Here is a 20,536-nt window from a genome sequence, read left to right on the forward strand (position 1 = left end):
TAGAAGAGTTAGTGAGATTCAAGCTTTCACTATAAAGAACCTTTCTGACAATTACACCGTAACAAAGTGGTTCTATGAACTAATCCTAAATTCCTTCCTAAAGTAATTACTCCTTTTCATCTAAACCAATCAGTTGAGTTACCAGTGTTTTTTCAAAACCGAGACGCGGTAGCAAAAAGAGCTTTACACACACTAGATGTCAAAAGAGCTCTTCTCTATTACATAGATAGGACCAAGTCCTTTTGCAAAACAAAGCAACTATTTGTAGCCTTCTCTCCACCACATAAAGGCAATCCCATTTCCAAATCAGGCATTACAAGGTGGATTGTTAAATGTATACAAATATGCTATCACAAAGCAAAACGCACATTAACAGTTCCTCCTAGAGCGCACTCCACACGCAAACTAGGAGTATTCATGGCTTTCTTAGGAAACATTCCCCTAGAAGACATCTGCAAAGCAGAAACATGGTCTACAATATACACTTTCACTAAACACTGTTGTGTTGATGTGCAAGCCAAGCAGCAAGCTGCAGTAGGCCAAGCTGTCCTTAAAACTCTCTTTCAAACTACTGCAACAGACACAGGTGACCACTGCTAGGGAAGACACTGCTACACAATCGAAGCTAAGTGTACAATCTGCAGCTCATATGCCTCGAACGGAAAATGCTACTTACCAGTATGCATCTGTTCTTGGCATGTAGAGCTGCAGAGTTGTACACGCCCTCCCGCCTCCCCGAGACCTGTGTCTGTTCCAGTTTTATCTTAATTAGATATACATGCATGGAGATACTTTCTTCTTTCTACTAACTCCATCATTTCCCATCATGGCGAAAAGCAATCTAAGGATGGAGCCGATGCCCATGCCCGCTATCGTCTAATGGAGGAGTCACCTATCGCGTGTCTACAAAGACTTCTTCCAAGACGACAACAACATGCAATCATCCGAGCCCAACACCAGGTGGCGATCTAATGCTTAGTGTACAACTCTGCAGCTCTACATGCCAATAACAGATGCATACTGGTAAGCAATGTTCCCTCTAATTTTTTTCCTCTGTGTGCGGCAGTGGAGGGTCTCTGTGTGCTGCAACCATGGCTATGTGCGCCAGGAACTAAACCGCGCGTGTCTGCGGCGCCAAATGGCACTCAAAACATTTACTTTAAAAAGTGAAAAGATAGTGCATTTTCACACATACAGCGCCACAATAAGAGTCTTAAGGGCAGTTTGCAAATGTATTGTATTGCCTGTATTTTCATTGTTGTGTCTGTGACTGATGTTTTCTGTCTTTCCCGCTGTCTGTACGTGGTCCGTGCCCCTTTTTCTTCCCTCTGTTCCCCTCGCTGCCCCGTGCTCTCTCTGCCCAGTTGTCCCTTCTGTTCCCCTCGCTGTCCCCGTGCCTCTCTGCCCGTTCTGCCTTCTGTTCTTGGCTGCCCCTATATTTCTGTATTCTGTATTTTGCCTCTGTGCCATTAGTTTTTTGTGCCCGTCTGCCCTCTGTGCCACTCGTTTTTGTGCCCCTTTTGCCTTATGTTCCACTCGTTTTTTGTGCCTTTCGGCCCTCTGTTCCACTCGTTTTGTTCCTTTCTGCCATCTGTTCCACTCGCTTTTCCCTCGTTTTTTGTGCCTTTCTGCCCTCTGTTCCACTAGTGTTTTGTGCCTTTCTGCCCTCTGTGCCACTCGTTTCTTGTGCCCTTCTGCTCTCTGTTCCACTCTTATTTTGTGCCTTTCTGCCCTCTGTTCCACTTCGTTTTCCCCTCGTTTTTTGTGCCCTTCTGCCCTCTGTTCCACTCGTATTTTGTGCCTTTCTGCCCTCTGTTCCACTTCGTTTTCCCCTAGTTTTTGTGCCCTTCTGCCCCACTCGTTTTTTGTGCCCTTCTGCCCTCTGTTCAACTTGATTTTTGTGCCTTTCTGCCCTCTGTTCCACTCGTTTTGTGCGTTTCTGCCCTATGTCCCACTCGTTTTTTGTGCCTTTCTGCCCTCTGTTCCACTCGTTTTTTGTGCTTTTCTGTCCTGTGTTGCACTCGTTTTTTATGCCTTATGCCCTCTGTCCCACTCGTTTATTGTGCCTTTCTGCCTTCTGTCACACTCGTTTTTTGTGCCTTTCTGTCCTGTGTTCTACTCGTTTTTTGTGCCTTTCTGCCCTCTGTCCCACTGTTTTTTTCTGCCTTTCTGCCCTCTTGCCTTCTGTTCCGCTCGTTTCCCCAGCCGCTGTGGCCTTTTGTTTAAGTATTGCTGTTAATCAGAGCCCCTTCAGGGGCTCCGGTTAACAGCAATACTTAAACAAAAGGCCACAGTCTGCCCGCGCTTTACTAACAAAAGCGTAGACAGTTTCCAAACACAGCATGTGCTAAAGTACGCGCTGTGTTTGGAAACTGTCTCTATGCTTTTGTTAGTAAAGCGCGGGGCAGACTGTGGCCTTTTGGTCAAGTATTGCTGTTAACCGGAGCCCGTGAAGGGGCTCTGATTAACAGCAATACTTAAACAAAAGGCCACAGTTTGCCCCGCGCTCCCACATAGCCGCAAGCGCCACAATCCCACCAGCCCCCCCGCCTCCTTACCTGCACTCCTCACGCCCGCTCTGCCGCCACCGCATGAATCGCGCCACTCGCTTCTTTAAAGCGGCCGGCGGCGCGACTCTCTCTCTAGCGACGTCCTGTGTGCGCGCTCCACGCGAGGTGGTGTGCGCTGACGTCAGGGGAGGTGCGTGCGCGCCCTAGAGGGAACGGTGCTGGTAAGTAGCATTTTCCTTTCCTTCTTCAGAATTGGTGTCTTTCACAGATTCTGTGTACCCTCGCCCCGTTCACAAGGTTTATTTTTATTTATTTTTTGCAATTGTTTATATGCCGGACATGACTTGAAGACATCAGAGCGCTTTACAACAAACAGGCGATAAGGGTTAACACGGGTTAGATTAATTTTAATTCAGTGCAGATAGTTACTACAGTGGGTGTGTGCAGGAGTAATCACAAGAACAGTTAACAGCAATTGGGCAGAGGAAGTACACAGTTAAAGCATCAATTTAGATGGTTGGGTCATATAGCGAGAGCAGTTCCGATCGCAATCAGAGAGCATACTTAAGTCTGGTCGAAGGTGAAATAACCAAGATGTCTGTGAACAAGGAGGAGGTGAAGGACATTTTTTAAAGTTATTAGGCAGGAGGTTAGACGGAGGGAGAGAGGCAGAGAGTTTCAGATTCTAGTGGCACTTCCAGAGAAAGACTGGTTCATGTATCGTTCTCGACTGAAGGTGGGGGGTGGGGCTACCAGTAGCAGGGATTGGACTTTTCTGGAACCCCTATTTGCTTTTGAAATTTTCAATTTCTCATTTAGATTGGAGGAGTGCAGCACCCTATGGGTAATACAAGTGATTTTGAATTGGGCCTGTTCTTCAATGGGGAGCCAGTTGAGGGTTAGCAGAGCAGGGATGTTAGACTTAGCCCTTTTTGCAGGGTCATCCCTAAACTTTTACCTTCCTCCTAGCCTTTTCTCTGACATGGCGTTGGTGGGTTTAGACCTCTGGGCACAGCTGTCCAGTGTAAAGTGCGTGCACTTTCTGTGTTCTGTATGGTAAGATTGGTCTACACCTGTTTGGCCTATTTAATTAACCTGTCAGTCCCTTGTAAAGTGGTATCTCATATAACCAGGGCTGGTAAATTAAATACTACTGGTGGGTTTGCAACGCTGATTGCGCCACCCACCAAAGTAGCCTTTCAAACCCATCTCAGGCCTCTGCCATTACAGGGCCTGTGGGCGCAGTGTTACTGCTGATGTGACGTGGCACCTACAGTGTGTGCCATGTCTGTGACCCCCCTTTTACTGCATGTCAGTCACCCCTAAGGTAGGCCCTAGCTAGCCCTGCGAGCAGGGTGCATTGTAGGTAAAAGATAAGACATGTACCTTAAGTGTGTGACATGTCCTGGTAGTGACAAACAGCCATTTTGGTTTCTCATTACTGTGCGGCTGACCTCCCATAGGAATGCATTGAGGATTCCCTGATAAGTGTTTCAGTAGTAATTCCTGATATGAGAGGAGCAGCGTGGTAAAGTTTAGTATATTTAGGATTGTCATAATAAATGCTGCGTAATGGTGTGCGCAGATTTATTATAACTATTTCAGAAATGCCACTTTTAGAAGTTGGCATTTCTGTGTGCTATGTGTCTGCCTGCCTGATGTGAATTGCCTGTCTGGCTTTTGAGTGACAGGGGCTGGGAGGTGTGTGTGGCTCAAGGAGGGGCAAGGTGAGTCGCACTAGGCTGAATGGGACATCTGCATTGGGAGTAGTGGGAGGAGTAATCCCCTGACCCTGAATAGGTCTGTGCCTAGCCTGGCTCCACCCCCTGTGGCGTGTCTGATCACCAAGCCCCCCCACCTGACAAAGGGGAAGAGGAGCCTTGTAAACAAAGTGCTCCAATTCCCCCATGAACCAGTTGCATCTGGTACCTCCAAAGCCCTGTACTGTAGACAAAGGTAAAGGCAATATAAATATAGGGGCTGTGACACCATAATGTGTGCTGTTTTTGGACTTGCTGGGGGCTTGCTGCTGCTGGCGGCCCAGGAGGAGCCCCCACAGGGGCTTGCCTCCCTGCTGGAGGGCCCAATGTGCTGGCCTAATTGGGCCCAGCTATGCCCCATGGACCTGAGGACTATAGCGCCTGGAGAGCGGTCACTCATTTTTTTAGGAGGAGAGGAGCATTGATTTTTTTGCCTAGCTTTGCAGTGCTAAGCTGCGACTTGTTTGGAGGGAATCACGACGCGGGGATCCCCCCCATTGGTGCCAGGAGAGCGGGTGTCCACCCCGCATTGTGCCTGACGAGCGGGAGCCTACCCCGCTTTTTCTATATATAAAATAGCAGGTGCCCAACCCGCATTATGGTGCCTTGTGAGCAGGTATCCACCCCGTTTTATGTTTTTATTTCTCAAGCGGGTGCCCACCCCGCATTGCGGCCGAGAAACTGAGCCACCGGCTCGACCAGGAAGCCAGGCGGCTTTGCCTGACTCTTGGCTGCCCAAAACCGGAAGAGGCTGCAGGGGCTGCCCATCACAGCGCGGCCGGGCGGAGGAGCAGCCCAGGAAGAGCCTGCGGTCAGGCGGGGCTCCCATGAGCTCAGGGAAGCCCCGCGTGCAGAAAAGATGCTGGAGCTGGTCAGCGGGGCCCTGGTGGTGAGGAGAGAGTCCTGCGTATTGCCGATGGGTAGGAGCTGCCCAGGAAGAGCCTGCGGTCAGGCGGGCTCCCGTGAGCTGAGGGAAGCCCAGCGGGCAGGAGAGATGCTGGAGCTGGTCAGCGGGCTCTCGTTGTGAAGAGAGAGCCCCAGGTATTGCTGAGCCGGCCAGAGGAGGAGCAGAGTTTCCACAAGCAGCTCCGCAGGGGCCGGCAGAGCCCGGTGAGTGGGGGCTCTATTTCATGCAGGGTTGGCCCCTTTTCAAGGAACATTTCCGGTGCCTGGAGCTGGCCAGATTTCCTTTGGGGGCAGTTTAGCTTTAAAGAGCCCCAGAGAGGGGCTTCATGATTGGCACATTGTCTGTGCCCATTTTCTGAGCGGACCCACCGGAGAGCCGGCCACTCCTACGATTGGGGACATTTTGTTGTAGGGTCCCTGAGTGGGACAGGAGAGGCACAGTCTTACCACGACCTCTTTATTTGATTCACAGCTGCGCCGCACCTGCGCAGGCAGCTGCAATGTGTGGCAGTATTATTTTGGAGTCCCAGTGGGGACCGACCCAGAGGGCACAGTGAGTGCAACATGCCCGTATTTTGTTTCACAGCTGCAAAACAGTTAGTGGCAGCTGGAACGTTTAGGCCAGCGCAATTGCACACTTTTGGATTCTGCTGCATTGACAGCAAGCCCTGACATTATGGCCATAGGGCATTTGAGCCTTTAGAGAAGGCCAGTTGGCCAAGGGGACAGTGTGAGGTTGGTAGGGCGCCAGGCCCTAATGTGATTTATGTGCTAATATGCTAGATGTTTTATGCACCATGATTTGTGCCTCTGATGTTTATGTTTAGGAGGTTATTGCATACTGTGTTTATGCTGGTGAGGATATTATTGTCTAATGTGTTTAGGCTTATGAGGTTGGCACAGAATGTATTTTACGCCTAATGTGATGCTGATTGCATAATATGATTTATGTTGCAGGATATAATTACTGGTTGTGTTTTACATTTACTATTTGTGCTTGGTGATGGTTTTGACAGTGGCCCAATTGGCCTGTTGAGTTTTAAATGGTGGTTGGACATTCAGTTTGAATCTTTAGGAGAGCATTTGAAAAGAGGGCAACGTCGTCCATGGAAGAGATTGTCAAGTATATTTGGGTGTCGTCTGAGGTGGTAGAGAATTCCAGAGTTTCTGAGAATCACACAGAGGTTCTAGGTAGAGGTTAAAGAGGGTTGGGGAGAGGATCAGACCTTGAGGGAACCCTTGGTGAACGCTGACTGGTCTCGAGAGTGAGCTGCCCACTTTCACAATTTGGGAACGGTTGAATATGTATGAGGCGACCCACTTGAGAACAGTGACTTCACATCCCATTGGATAGGTATGAGGCACTCCACATCCCATACAAATTTCAAGTGAATGAAAGAGGTCCAGATGGTTGGCAGTGTTGAATGCAGGGGATAAATCGAAGAGACAGGTATTGCCGAAGTCGAGGATTCTGAGCGAGTTATCGACTATTTGGAAGATCGCAGTTTATATGTTGTGACCTTGCCAGAAACTGGATTGGAGAGTGTCTAGGCGGTTTCGTGCTCTAATATGTGAGGCTAGTTGGTACACTACGCAACATTCAATGACTTTCCCTCAAAATGGCAGTGTGTGGACTGGGCAGTAGTTGCTCAGGTTCTCAGAATCAAGAGATTATTTTTTTATGATAAAGGTAATTTGCTCCATTTTTAGTTGTTCTGTGAAGAGGCAATGTGTGGGAGAGGAGTTCACCATGGTGATCCATATGGGGAAAAGATGTGTGGCAAGAGATTTGCTGATAGAACCTGTGATGGCGTCCTGATGGTTGTCAGTCTGTTCTTTGCCGAATTCATGAGGGCTCTGATATAGGAGGATTTGGCTCTGATGATTTGGTCTTTGTAATATTTTCTTGCTTTGCAAAGCTTAGTCAGAGTCTGGTATGATGGTGCTTGTCTCAAGTCTTTCTTGCGTTTTTTGACAAGCTTTCTTCATAAAGCTCTTTAGAGAACCACAGCCTGGACTGGAGGATTTTGGTCTGGATAATTTGCACTTCAGGGGAGCACATTCGTAGAAAAGGGATTCCATTCAGGACTTGTACTTGTCGGTGGCCTTGTTAATGTCCAGATGAAATGTAATTGAAATTAGGGTGTGAAGGGCCATGATGGCCAAAGCTTCTGTGTCAAGGTTTAATGTGTCCCTGAACCATATTTTTTCTTTCTTGGGTTGCTTGTATGTTTTGGTATGTCAGCCAGTTAGGGAGAATGGAATCTGCCTGTGATCAGACCAGTCAGCTGGGATGGGGTCATATGTCTTTAAGTTAGGGTAATTGGAGAGTATCTGATCCAGCATGGCGCCTTAACAATGTGTGGGTTTAAGGCAGTGTTATCGGAGATCATTGGCATTGATAAAGGAGGTAAAAGTGTCCACATACCTGTTGCTCATGCCTCCGTAGTGGATTTTGAAGTCACTAAGGAAGATATTGTTGCCCGCACTGGTGAGTTGCAAAGTGAAGAAGTCTAAGCATTCCTCGATGAAGGTGTTGTTTTGACTAGGAGGGTGGTAAATCCCATTCAGTCTGAGGTCGGAGGTAGTGGATGTGGACAGTTCCACCGACATGCATTTTAAAGACTGAAAATGAGTCGTTGAGGGATTTGGCATCAGAGGTAGTGCCGATGAATGAGTGCAAAACCTCTACTGGGTCTATCTTCCCAGTCGCTATGAAGAATAGAGTAGTTGGGAGAAGGAAGAAGTTCTAGAGCTTGGTTAGAAGAGGAAGACACATTTCTCTGAGGATCAGGATGTCAAGATTAGGAGTCTGGATCAAGTCTGATATCTCTAGACGGTGTTGGACTGCCGAAGGTCAATTATGAAGCATGTATTTAAGAAAGTAGCTGTTGCCTTTCTGACTTGGCTCTGAAAGAGTGGTTGGGATTTGTATCAAGTTGGGGATGAGCGTTCCCTGGAATGGTATGTGTGTGAGCGCGGTCAGAGATGATGATGGAGATTGGGCAGCTGATTGCGGGAAGATAGGAGGAGGGGGTAGCAAAATTGAAGCTGTGTAGTTCTTTGGGAGATAGAGTGGGTCTAAGTTATGTAGGTAGTCTGTTTGGAACTGATGAGGTAGCTGTCTCCGTACGCTGGAGGGATGAAGTCTGCAAGGGGTGATGAGGGTAGCAGTGTCAAGACGACAGAGTAGCTTAGATGGAATAGTACTGATGTTAGGATGTCCATTCTTCTTCTTCTTCTTCTTCTTCTTCTTCGAGAGAGGTGTGAGAACGAGTAAAGGAGATTGTTGAGCTGAGGACAGTTATGTTCAGCAATTGTGGAAGGATTGTGGTGGGCTGTCAGAGGAGTTGAGGTGCAGGTAGGGAAAGGCACTGGTTGTTGGTATCTGGATTTGTTAGGGCAGGGGCAGAAAAGGAAGGGAGAGATATATGCGCCGGCCGATGGGATTAAAAGAGGGTGGTGGCTTCAACATTATTGGGAGATAATGGTTTGTGTTAGGTTGAAGGTCATGGGGATGTTCAAGGTCTGGTATTGGCGACGAACTATGGGATGTGGGAGGCCTATCGGATTGTAGGAGATAACAGGGTGAGATGTGCTGTCTGGGTTGACCCGCAGGGGAGGAGAAAGAGTGAGGGGTATTATGAATGGACGGAGAGGAGGAGCATGGAGGATAGTTGGAGGGCCTAAGGATGAGAAAAATTAATTTGATAATGGCCAAGATTGTGTCGTTTGTCTAAGAATATGATTTTCCCACTGTAAATAGATATAGAAAGGTTGCCCGAGAGGCCAAAGGGGGAGGAGCATTAGAGTTTGTGTCCATAGGGGATGCCAGAGAGAGATTAGGATGGGAAAAAATTATGTAAGGACCTGATCCATAAGTCAGTGTTGTGACTTATGGATCAGGTGGGTTGTGAGTGGAGAGGACAACAGTTTTGACGGAGCCTTTGCGTTGGCAATGGTATTGGTATGCGAAGACGGTTTCTGGGATGTCCCTCAAAGTCCTATGTTTCAGGTTTTCTTTGCATGTTTAGAAAGATTTGAGGGGTATTTGATCTTGAAAGCATAGGAGTCCGATCTGGAAAGGGGCGATGGGGGCAATGGGTGTCGCCGCCATGTTGGAGGCTGAAGCCAGTTGGAATGTAGTAGGTATGACCTAGGCAACCTCTGTTAGAGTAAAGATATTCATCACGTGGTCGTCCACAACTTCACATGGCTCACTGATAACTGAGGGATTCGAAGGAAGCCTCATTAAGTAGTCCTAGGTAGCGAGGTAGAGGAATTGGGATTGGGATCCCTAAGCCATCGATATGATGAGCTGGTGGGATTGGTTGAATGGGCTTGTTTTGTTGGAGATCTGGTGCCAGATTTGTTGTAACGTTAAAGGAACCCAATCAAAGTGTGGCAGACTTCAGTAAGGTTATGTGGGCAGTGTCTTCCAGGGGTTCCAGCCTGAGAATCGAAAGCAGCATGGTCCTTTCTTTATTGCAGTATTGTCCTTTCTTTGTTGCTGTGAGCTCTGAGGCCAAAAATGGAGGAGAGTGTTGTAAAGATACGCTGGAGACAAAATGGAGGCGTGGGAAGGGGCCATCTAGAGCGGAGTGGCAAGCTGGTCTGCCCCGGCCACATTAAGGAGCAGCAAAGATCTGACATCTATTGCCCCTGGTGATTTGCAAGTAGATAAATACGTGAGGTCAACTTGGGTAACCGGATCGCCAAAAAGGTAGTATGCAGTGAAAATGATGAAATTAGTGGAGATGAACAGCTTTGGGGAGAATTCTGATGTCACTGAGAGGTTGGTTCCGTGACTATCACTTCATACGAGATGTTTCCCAGCTGCCGTTTTTGGGTAAGGCGAACTCATCAGCAACTAAATTTTAATCCTAAAGGAGGATTATGTAAGCATATTGAGTGCTGGGTGAGCAGCCGACGAGGTGCTTCCTTCCTGCCATTTTAGGGTCAGGCAGACTTGTCAGCAACTTGGTGAATACTGGGCATGTATTCAATGATAGATCAAGTGCAAGGGGAGGGGGGCAGAATGTCTTCAAATATATAAAGAAGGAGCCGGGCGGGATGCCCCTAGCTCTCTGGATCAGGCCAAGCATCAGAAATGGCCCTGCTCCCAGAGAACAAGAAAGGGTGAGGGAGAGCCATGAGCTCAGTGCTTCGGGCCGCTGAGTGCTAACTGAATATGTAGCCCCGGGTATCCCGCACTCGCCGGCAATGTTCAAAATCAGAGGGGAGGGGGTCCATTGCATGCGGTTGCCTCCCTGTTGATTGAAAAGAAAGTGCTTTTTGTGCTGCGGCACATGCTGACTCCTCCCGGCGGAGCGTGGCTAGTGACACCATCTTGAGAGAAGGAAAGCGGCACCACTTTAGTATCAGAGAAGCTACAAATCACTTATCCATGCGTCAGTGCCGGTTCCCGGTTGTTGCAGCTGGTGGGAAATCAGTTCCCCTTCACAATCCAGCCATCAGGATCTTTTTCACCTCAGCATAGGCAAGTATGATTGTCTGTGGAAGAGCGAGATGTAGGGACCAACATGCCTGTGTGGAGCAGTGCTCCCTTTGCATCCAGAAACCCAGAGCCGTCCATCTGATTGGCTAAACTTCAGGTCATGAAATTAGGTTCATGCATTACTTGTATACTATAGAGATTTTTCATTTGTTGCATTGTCAGTTGTTGAATTGAAATACTGTTCTGATAACCCTGACCACCAAGGATTCCCAGCCTAATGTTGGGAGATAACTCAAGCAAGTGAATCTGTTAAAGTAACCAGTGCTGAAGAACTGTAGTTAAAGGTAAATTCCTTTTCATTATCTTCAAAAACACTGAAAAAGGGTTGCATTAGACCATCAGAGTAGTATCCAGTGTGATAACTTTCTTTTGATTCTTTCTTCCTCAGTCACTATCTCTCTAATTTATCATCTGTATGGGTATTTATCCTTACCACACAGATCTGTCTTCTTTTTTGCTATAATAGTATCTCCTGTGAATGATCATCTTTGAGTCACTGGGCGACATTACTCTCAGATCGCTTCACAAATTGAAGTGGTAACCAGTTTTGGTATTGTCCAATTTATATAACAACTTAATTAAAGAACAAACTTGTGATCTGCAGGACCTTCAGGATGTGTGTCATCCAGAATACTTCCATTATGATCTTTCTTTCATGCACACATCCTGCAAGACAAAATTAAACCTGCATTTATTGAGATATTCATCTGGCACTCTTAAATCACATACATATTGTATTGGTCTCTAATCTAGTCATGGTTTTAAGGCTAAATCACACTTCAATCAGTTACTTCCCAAACTCACAAGTTCCTCTGATGCTTGGGGACTAATGAGACAAGTTTCCAAAATGGAGCTTATAAAGACATGATATTTTTCGTAATAAATAATCATGCCCAAAGCACCTCTGTGTTATGACCACAATACAATCAAATTTTGAAAGACCATTTTTACCAAATTACCAATTTTCTAATCAAATTAATAGGCCTCAGCTAGGCTCATATAGTATTTCTTTATGCTTGCACAATAAATGAAATAAACTTGGGTAGCTCAATCAATCAGTTCTACGAGTCTTATTTCTTGGAGCATTATCATGCAAACGTGGGATACATTTCAATAAAATTCTTCCATTAGATGCCTCAACAGCAATTTTCCAGGAGACATATTTATATAAATGGTTTTTACATGCTAGTGTCTAGTTTGTCCCAAGCAACATCTCTCACTCTCGCTTTCACCACAGGCGTATTTACTGCTGTATGTCATATTATTCCTTCTCTTTCTAGAGAATATTGCTGCATTAGGGTTTAAAAGCTTTTAATTCGCTCACTCTTCTTGTAAATACTTTTGTCGTTTTTTCTGGACTCATTTCAATAAGCTTTGTTCCTTTATAGAACCTGTCTTGGAATTAAAGAATCATCTTTGCTAGCTTCAAACTGACTGTCTTCCCAGACATACACCATACAGGGATGAATGCAATCAGTGTTGACATGCAATTTTGGTTACATCATTATGTTGTGAAATGAATATTCTGATACACTTTCCTGCAGCCAGGGCATTCCCTCAGTGTGGAGATTGGGTGCCTAAGAAAATGTAACTTGTGTATAGTGCCTCCATATTTCTCCCTTTGTTTATTTAATATTATTTTACTGCCTGGTTTCCTTGCAAATAATTGAAGTTCTCCAGTTTATGCAAACCATTTTCTTGGTTCTACCCTTCTCTCTGTGTTTCTCCCTCAATTATGCTATTTCTCTAAAGAAAGCTCCTATCGTCCCATGCAATGTAAATGTCCTCATAAAACGATTTCAAATGTCAATGTGCTATTTGTTTATGCTTTCAGGGAAGTGGTTTTAACAGCACAGATGTGTGTTGATGATACCTCAACTACAGTCTCTCCTGATGAGGAACCATATACACGTATTGCCGCCTGCCCATCAGAAGCTGTTGCCCAAGCAGGTCCTGGAGAATCCTCTGTACGTCGAAGTAACTCTCCTGAAATATCGCTGCAAATTTCTGGAAAGCACTCAGACATTTCTGACTCTTCACCTTCCAGCAGTTTTGTTGGGCTTAGAGTCGTGGCCAAGTGGTCCTCAAATGGATATTTTTATTCGGGGGCAATCACGCAGGATATTGGGGATGGAAAGTACAAATTGCTCTTCGATGATGGCTATGAATGTGATGTAATGGGCAAAGACATTTTGCTGTGTGATCCCATTCCATTGGAAACGGAGGTGACTGCGCTGTCTGAGGACGAGTACTTCAGTGCAGGTAAAAGTACTAAAGACACTGCATCCAGTTTGTCATGAATGAAACAAGCCAATCAATTACCTGGCTTAGAAAGTTTTCGTTGCTTTTTATTTGTATTTATTTTTATTTTTTTTATTTTGGGAAAATGCCATAACTATTTAATATTAGGACTAGCTTCTTCTCTCCAAGCCTTCCATCAAACATTTGGGCCATTCAAATTCTAGATTTCAGTCAGCACTATAAGTGGTGAGCCACACCAAAGGTCAGCTTTACTTGATGCTTTGGTCATACTCACCAGCTTACTTGTATTAATTTCCTCACTCTATCTCGCCATGTAATTGTCAGTTTATAGTACAATATGTACAATTGAAAACTTTGGCTGCAAGTGTTTATTTAAATGTTTTGATTTTTGTGTTGTCCTATCTTGTAGGAAGCTGGCTCTGTATATACTACACCAAAGTAAGGTCTAGTCTGCACAGAGTCCAGGGAGTCTCCAGAGGTATAGCAGAGGCAAAATTAGGTAAGTACTAGCAGCTCTCTTTGTGGTAGTGTGGGCGATCAGTTAGGCTTATCAAGAGGGTGTGTTAAGCATTTATTGCATTCCCTCAATCAAGACTGATGCACACACTCAGAGACTGAATTCAGACCAATTAGGTAAGTCTAAAAAGTTATACTTATGTTTTATTTTAGAACCAGCAAAACACACAAGATGATGGACGGAATGATGCACAATGGCAAAACATTCACCCCCAGTCATAGATCTGGGTTTAATCCATCGTTATTTTGCTCACCAAGCCACCCCAGTTCAGACATGGCCATATGCAAATCATTCCTGACCCTGTGCCTCATGGGAACAGTCTAGCCCGAACTGCCAAGCCATGTCTTCCCTGGACCGGAATCAGGCATCCTAGGACCGGTTTCTGGCTATCAGCCGTCTTCAGCCAGAAGAGCTTGACTCCAGTGGGGTAGTGAGCAAGGGACCCATGTCTGGGCATACCCCTCCCACATAGGGTGAACAGCAAAACACACAAGATGATGGACGGAATGTTGCACAATGGCAAAACATTCACCCCCAGTCACAGATTGGCCGGGGCCCAGGGCACAGCAAGTCAGGTTGCATCAGATGTCAGGCAAAAAGTGAGGGGTAACCATGCAAACATGGCACTTCCCTATACTCTCCGTTGTATTAATTGAGCTGTCTTTATTTGTATTTGTTGAAGCTTTTAGTTCAGTCATGAAGAATGTCTAATATAGTCCTATATAACTTACTGGAACTATTCATACTCTTTTGTTTCCTTTTTATAGAGATTGCTCACTCTTGGTCGCTCCTGCTATCCGTACAAATAGTGGGTAGACAAATTCTTTGTTTTCTGTAGAAGGCCTTTTTAAAAAAATGTAAATCATTTTATTACATTTACAATCCACTGGCCCTTTAGTAGGGCCATCGGGTGAATGATGTTACAGTAGGTCTCCAAAATCAAGCAGACATCATCAAACAAAGGCACATTCTTGATTGCTTATTGTTGGTGGTTGTTACATATACAGGACTGGGTGCAGAGAACAGTTTTTTTCTATTCTGTATTGCCCCTTTAATCTCGCTTTAGAAGCACACTGATCCATTTGCATTTTAGTTGCTTGGAAGAGGCTTTGTATTTTATTATACCTGCACAATTCTATTACATTTCTAATACAGATCTTGTATTACATGTGGTGGAAAAATAAGTAGCAAAGACATCTTCTTCCTTAAGCAACACCCTTCTCTTGACACTGTGTAGCTTTCCCTCATGGCTTTTTGGCAAAAAATCAGTTTTAACCATAGTGCTGAATGAAGTATATATTTAATTTCATGGGGATGGAACAGAAGCTTTAGGTTCAATGGTATTTGTGGCTGTAGATACACATGTTCTACATACAACTGCCATCTTGTGTTGGGTCTGGAGTTGTGCAAGTTGTTTTCCTTTGAATAAGTCTTTTGAGTAACAAGACTGGTGATATTGCGCAAAGGCATTGACTCCTCTGTTAGATCTCGGAGGTCACTGCACAACAATTTCAGTGGTGGCTAATGAACCAGGATTGGGTCAACAGCAGATCCCTCTCCCTTCCCCAACCAGAGTTCACGTGGTGACAGATGCGTCACTCCTGGGATTGGGCGGCCACATGGGGGAGGCAGAGATGAGAGGCCTCTGGTCTCCAGCGGAGACCAGGCCTCCACATCAACCTTTTGGAGCTCCCGGCAATTCTTTTTGCACTGAAAGCATTCCTTTCTTCTGTCAAAGGAAGAGTAGTGCAGATGTTTACAGACACCACCACCATGTGGTACTGTAACAGACAGGGCGGGGTTGGGTCATGGACCCTATGTCAAGAGGCTCTCCGCCTTTGGACATGGCTGGAACATCAGGGCATATCCCCGGTGGTTCAGCACGTGACAGGTTCACTGAACGCCAGGGCGGACGAAGTGAGCTGCAGGTGCATGATGGATTATGAATAGCGTCTTCACTCGGATGTGGCGCAAGGCCTCTTTCAGTAGTGGGGAGATCCTTAGTTAGATCTATTCGCCACCGAAGAGAACGCGCAATGTCAGCAGTTCTGCACATTGGAATTTCCAAGGCTGCACTCGCTCGGCAACGCTTTTTGTCACAAGTGGAGTTGCGTTCTTCTATACGCCATTCCGCCTATACCACTTATGCCCAGAGTGCTGAAGATCAAGCAAGACCGTGCCCAAGTCATTCTTGTGGCTCTAGATTGGGCACGAAGAGTCTGGTATCCTGAGCTCTTGCACATCGCCATTGATCCTCCGATCAGACTGCTTCTTCAGGAGGATCTTCTGTGGCAGCAACAGGGGACTGTCCTCCACCCGAACCTGTCAGCCTCCACCTCCTTCCATGGGGATTGAGCAGCGACAGTTGACAGCTTTCGACCTTCCTCCCGAAGTCTGTAATGCAATCTTGGCAGCCAGATGTCCATCTGCTAAAACCTTAAAAACTGCTTCTGTTTGCCATTACCTCTGCTTGCAGGGTGAGTGAGCTGCAGGCTCTTTCTAATAAGCCTCCTTTCCTTGCTGTTCATCGGACAAGGTTCTCCTCCGAACTCAACCCTCTTTTCTCCCCAAAGTGGTTACCTCTTTCCACATAGGACAGACCCCTTGTCCCCCCCCCCCTCCCCTGCATCCTTATAAAGATGAGGAGATGCTCCATCGTCTGGATCCAAAACGTGCGCTCTCATTTTACCCAGATCGCACAAAACAATTCCGGATAGATGATCAGCTCTTTGTTGGCTATGTGGGCGCCGAGAAAGGTTATTTTTTTTTTATTTTTTTTTTTAAACTTGTAAGGCGCAACAGCTACCCAAAAAGGGTTTCCCGGCGCTGAGACACAGCACAAGAAGTAGCGAAGGTATGCAAGGACGTTCCTGATTATTGCTCAAACAACCAGGTTTTGATATTCTTCCTGAATCTGGCGTGGTTTTCCTCCCTGCGGATGTAAGGAGGGAGTGCATTCCAGAGGGTTGGTCCAAGATGAGCGAAGGATCTGCCACCCATTCTAGCAAGTTTGAACCTGGGTATGCAGAAATTGACTGCTGGTTTTGACCTAAGGTTTCGACTAGGGGTGTAGGGATGGGCTAGTGCAAGAAGATATTTAGGAGCATTGCCTGTTTTTATTCTAAACATATAGTTCAGTGCTTTAAATCTGATTCGGTTTTCTACCCTGAGCCAATGCAGGCCACGTCGGTAGTTTGAGACACTGGTGGTTTTAGGAATGCCACACAGCAGCCTGACAGCTGCGTTCTGGACGAGCTGTAGTCGACGTACTACAGCTTGATTTGAGCCTAGGTACAAGATGTTACTGTAGTCAAGCTGGGATGTAATGAGGGCATTGACTACGGTTTTTGGGTGGAGATAGGCAACATCCAGAGGATTTTCCTCAGCCACTTCAAGATGGTAAAACAGAGGCCAACAACGTTGCTGGCCTGTTGTTTCATGGAGAGGGAGCTGTCAACAATGACCCCTAGATTGCGTACCTGAGTGGCAGGGGTAGGGAAGTTTCCCATCTGGGAAGGCCAGTGGGAAGGGTTTCACAAGTCATGTTGTTTCCCTAGGAGGAGAATCTCAGTTTTATCTCCATTTAGTTTCAGCTGGTTCCTAGTCATCCAGCTGAAGATGTTTTGGAGACCTAGTTTGAGGGGAGACAAAGATGACGAGCTAGGTTCAGACAGGGAAAAAATGATCTGTGAGTCGTCTGCGTAGGTCATGAGGGTGAGTCCTGATTTTTCCGCAAGGTCAGCCAGAGGTTTAAGATAAAGGTTAAAAAACAATGGGCTCAGAATGGATCCCTGGGGCACGCCGTGTGGGGCATTAAACACTCCGGGGCATGCTGATGGGGATGTGATTTAGAATGTCCGTTGTGCCAAAAACGACCTGATCCAATCAAATGCCATACCACAGATTCCATATTTTCTTAACGTAGTTAAGAGTATTTCATGTGATATGGTGTCAAAGGCCGCGCTCAAGTCTAAGAGAATGAGAGCAACCGTTTTACCATCGTCAAGGAGTTTGCAGATGTTTTCGGTGACTCCTAGCAGGGCAGTTTCTGTGGAGAAACTGGCTCTGAAACCGGATTGAGATGGATGAAGGAGGGAGTTTTCTTCAGAGAAGAGGGTTAGGACCGAGTGAATGTGTCTTTCCAGCAGCTTCGAAAAGACAGGGAGCAAGGATATAGGTCGATAGTTTGACAATATTTCAGGGTTTGCTGTGGGCTTCTTCAGTAGTGGGCTAATCATGGCATGTTTCCAAAGCGATGGAACAGTAGAAAATTTCAAGGAGGAATTTAAAGTATTCACGATGACTTCCAGTGAAGGAGCATCCAGTTGTTTTAATATTTTTACGGGAATAGGATCATGGGGAGAGCCGGATTTGATGCTCTTATAAATGGCTTTCAGAGAGTCTGTCGTGATGGGAGGCCAAGATTCCAAGGTGTTATTTATTGTAGGGACAGGGTCCATATCGGCCTGAGGGGTAGAGTCATTTGTGTTGCTGTTAATATCGCTGAGTAGTTTGTCGATTTTGTCCGAGAAGAACACGGCAAGATCCTGACATTGTTGTTCATTTAGCGGAGGAGCCGAAGCAGTGGCTTGTGCACCCGCTAGTTCCTTGACCGTATTAAACAGGGTTTTGGGTCTGTTTGTTGCTTCCATAATGGTGTTGGAAACGTACAGATCTGAAAGAAACAGGTTAGTATTAGATTCCTTACCTTAGAATATCCCCAGGCGTCAGTCTGGATCCGGAAACTTTTGCGTAGCAGTACCCCTGCGCGTCGGTAGGCGTCGTCTGCAGGCGTCCCCTGCGGCTCCGCGTCGTCGGCGTCGTGCGCCGTGATGACGTCGCTGGAGTATATAGACGCCGCCTCCGCGCGCTGACGTCAGTTCTTCTTTTTTCCGCGCCAGTTAGCGCAGATCCGAAGAGCAGTACTCCGGTCTTTTGACCAAGTGTTTGTAAAACTTAATCTTTCTACGGTGCCGGTAGGATGCCTGGGTTTAAGAGCTGCGACGAGTGCGACCGCATGATGTCGGTCACCGACCACCATCGACTCTGCCTCCGGTGTCTGGGCGCGGACCACGACGTGGAGTCCTGCGTCGACTGTCGGGCCTTGACTGGAAAAGCTAGGCGGGAGCGGTCCCGCAAGCTTCTCGAGCTCCGGGTGTCGGCCCCGCGTCGAGAGCGGTCCCGGTCCGGTCGGAGGTCGAGGGAGCGGTCGAGGGAACGATCGCGGAGCCGCCATGGGCGCTCCGGGAGTCGCCACCATTCCTCCGGCTCGTCAGGTAAGCACAAGAAGTCGGGGCGTCGCCATCGCACCCCCGACTCCCCCCGACGCCCGCGTACTGCGGCCGGGGGATCGGGTGACCCCACCCCCGCGGCCCCGCGTGGGTCGCCGACGCCGTCTACCCCATACCCGTCGGTCCCTGGGGAAGGCGCGTCGCGTGAGGAGATCGAGGCCTTCCTCATTGCTATGAGGGCGAGGTCTTCTCCGGCGGGGTCTTCGGCGCCTGCGGGCCGTCGGTCCCGTCTGGGGGCCCGAGCGGTTCGGGTGCTCCTGCCCCGGCGCCGCCGGCGGCTCCGGCCCCGGCGCCGCTGGTTCCCCCTGGTTCGTCGCCGGCTGGTCTCCCGGCCTCTCCGGCGTCGGTTCCTGTGGGCCAACCCGTGGTACCGCCCCCGCGTGGTGCAGCGACTCCGCCGTCGGCTCCGGCCGGCGTCGGGTCCCCGGCGCCGACGCCGCGCGGCGCCACCCCCCTTTCCTCCCCGACTCCGGACGCGGAGTCGGACCGGCGTCGGCCGACGCCGGATTCGACGCCGATGGGGCCCGTTGACCCCGACGTCTATATCGTCGACCCAGAATATGGGTATGATGACGATGAGTATGGAGAGGGTTGGGAGGGGTCTGAGGACCCTCTATCCCGTGCCTGCCAGTATGATGTGGACTGGGTGGGTGATCTGGGTGATGCCAGTGGCCTGGACGAGTCGCCCAACCCTGGGTTTGTCTCTCCGTCCCCTGTGGCGTCTGAGGCAGGTGCTGCCTATTCGGTGGTCCTGATGAGGGCTGCCAAGGCCTTGCACCTTGAGCTCCCCGTCGCGAAGGTCAAGCCGAACATTCTGACCGAAGTGTTTAAACCGCAGTCATGCCCCCAGGAGCCTCTGCTGCCGTTTAATGAGGCCCTGTCGGATGTCCTTTTGGGCACCTGGTCCAGGCCCGCTTCTGGTGCGCCGGTTGACCGGAATGTCGCGAGGCGTCACCGTCCATGCTCGGACGACCCTGCCTTTTTGTCCACCCATCCCTCCCCGGAGAGTCTGGTGATCCAGGCCTCTACTTCGCAGTCCGCATTTCCGTCGGCTCCGCCCGATAGGGAATCAAAGCGGTATGACCAGTTTGGTAAAAAGGTCTTTTCCTCTTTGAGCGCTGGACTGCGGTCCTGTAATACCGCGTGCCTCTTGGGCCGCTACACCCACTCCCTGTGGGATACGGTCGAGGAGTGTCTGCCGCAATGTCCCCAGGAGGTGCGGGACAAGCTCACACGGGCCTTAGTTGAAGGCCGGGATGCGGCGCGGTACTCGATCCGTTGTGGTCTCGACACGACCGACTCACTGGGACGGGCGATGTCCACTACGGTGGCGATTCGTCGCCATGCTTGGCTGAGATCTGCCAACTTCTCGCCAGACGTCCAAAATTCACTCATGGACATGCCATTTGATGGCAGTCGCCTGTTTGGTGACAAAGCGGACCACGCGCTGGAGCGCTTCAAGGACTCCAGGGTCACGGCCAAGTCCTTGGGTCTTTCGACCCAGCGCCAGCAGACGGGTTCGTTTCGGCCCTTTCGTGGCCAAGGGAGGGGAGGTCCCACACGTGCTGCCAGCCACGCGACGCAGAACGCTCCCCAGCGCGGTGGCGGCCGTGGTTTCCGCCGTGGTGGCGGTAGAGGCCAGCGGCGTGGTCAGTCCACGCCTCCCTCCGCTGCTGCATCCAAGCCTTCCTAGTCCGAGCTTTCGGGCTCACGTGACGCCAGTGGGTGGCAGGGTTCGCCATCACCACTCCCGCTGGCGCGCGATAACATCG

The 20,536-nt window shown here is 48.3% G+C and overlaps 1 protein-coding gene across 6 annotated transcripts in view; it reads left to right on the forward strand.

Annotated features, from left to right (window-relative positions):
• Nucleotides 1–20,536, forward strand: part of TP53BP1 (tumor protein p53 binding protein 1) — a 767,880-nt gene that overhangs the window by 465,294 nt on the left and 282,050 nt on the right. For all 6 annotated transcript variants that reach the window (XM_078683313.1, XM_078683315.1, XM_078683318.1 and 3 more), the window contains one exon: nucleotides 12,529–12,956. In XM_078683313.1, coding sequence (XP_078539439.1) covers nucleotides 12,529–12,956 — 428 coding nt within the window. The remainder of the gene's footprint in view (nucleotides 1–12,528; nucleotides 12,957–20,536) is intronic.

Source organism: Lissotriton helveticus, chromosome 3_1 (genome assembly GCF_964261635.1).
Source record: "Lissotriton helveticus chromosome 3_1, aLisHel1.1, whole genome shotgun sequence".
NCBI lineage: Eukaryota > Metazoa > Chordata > Amphibia > Caudata > Salamandridae > Lissotriton > Lissotriton helveticus.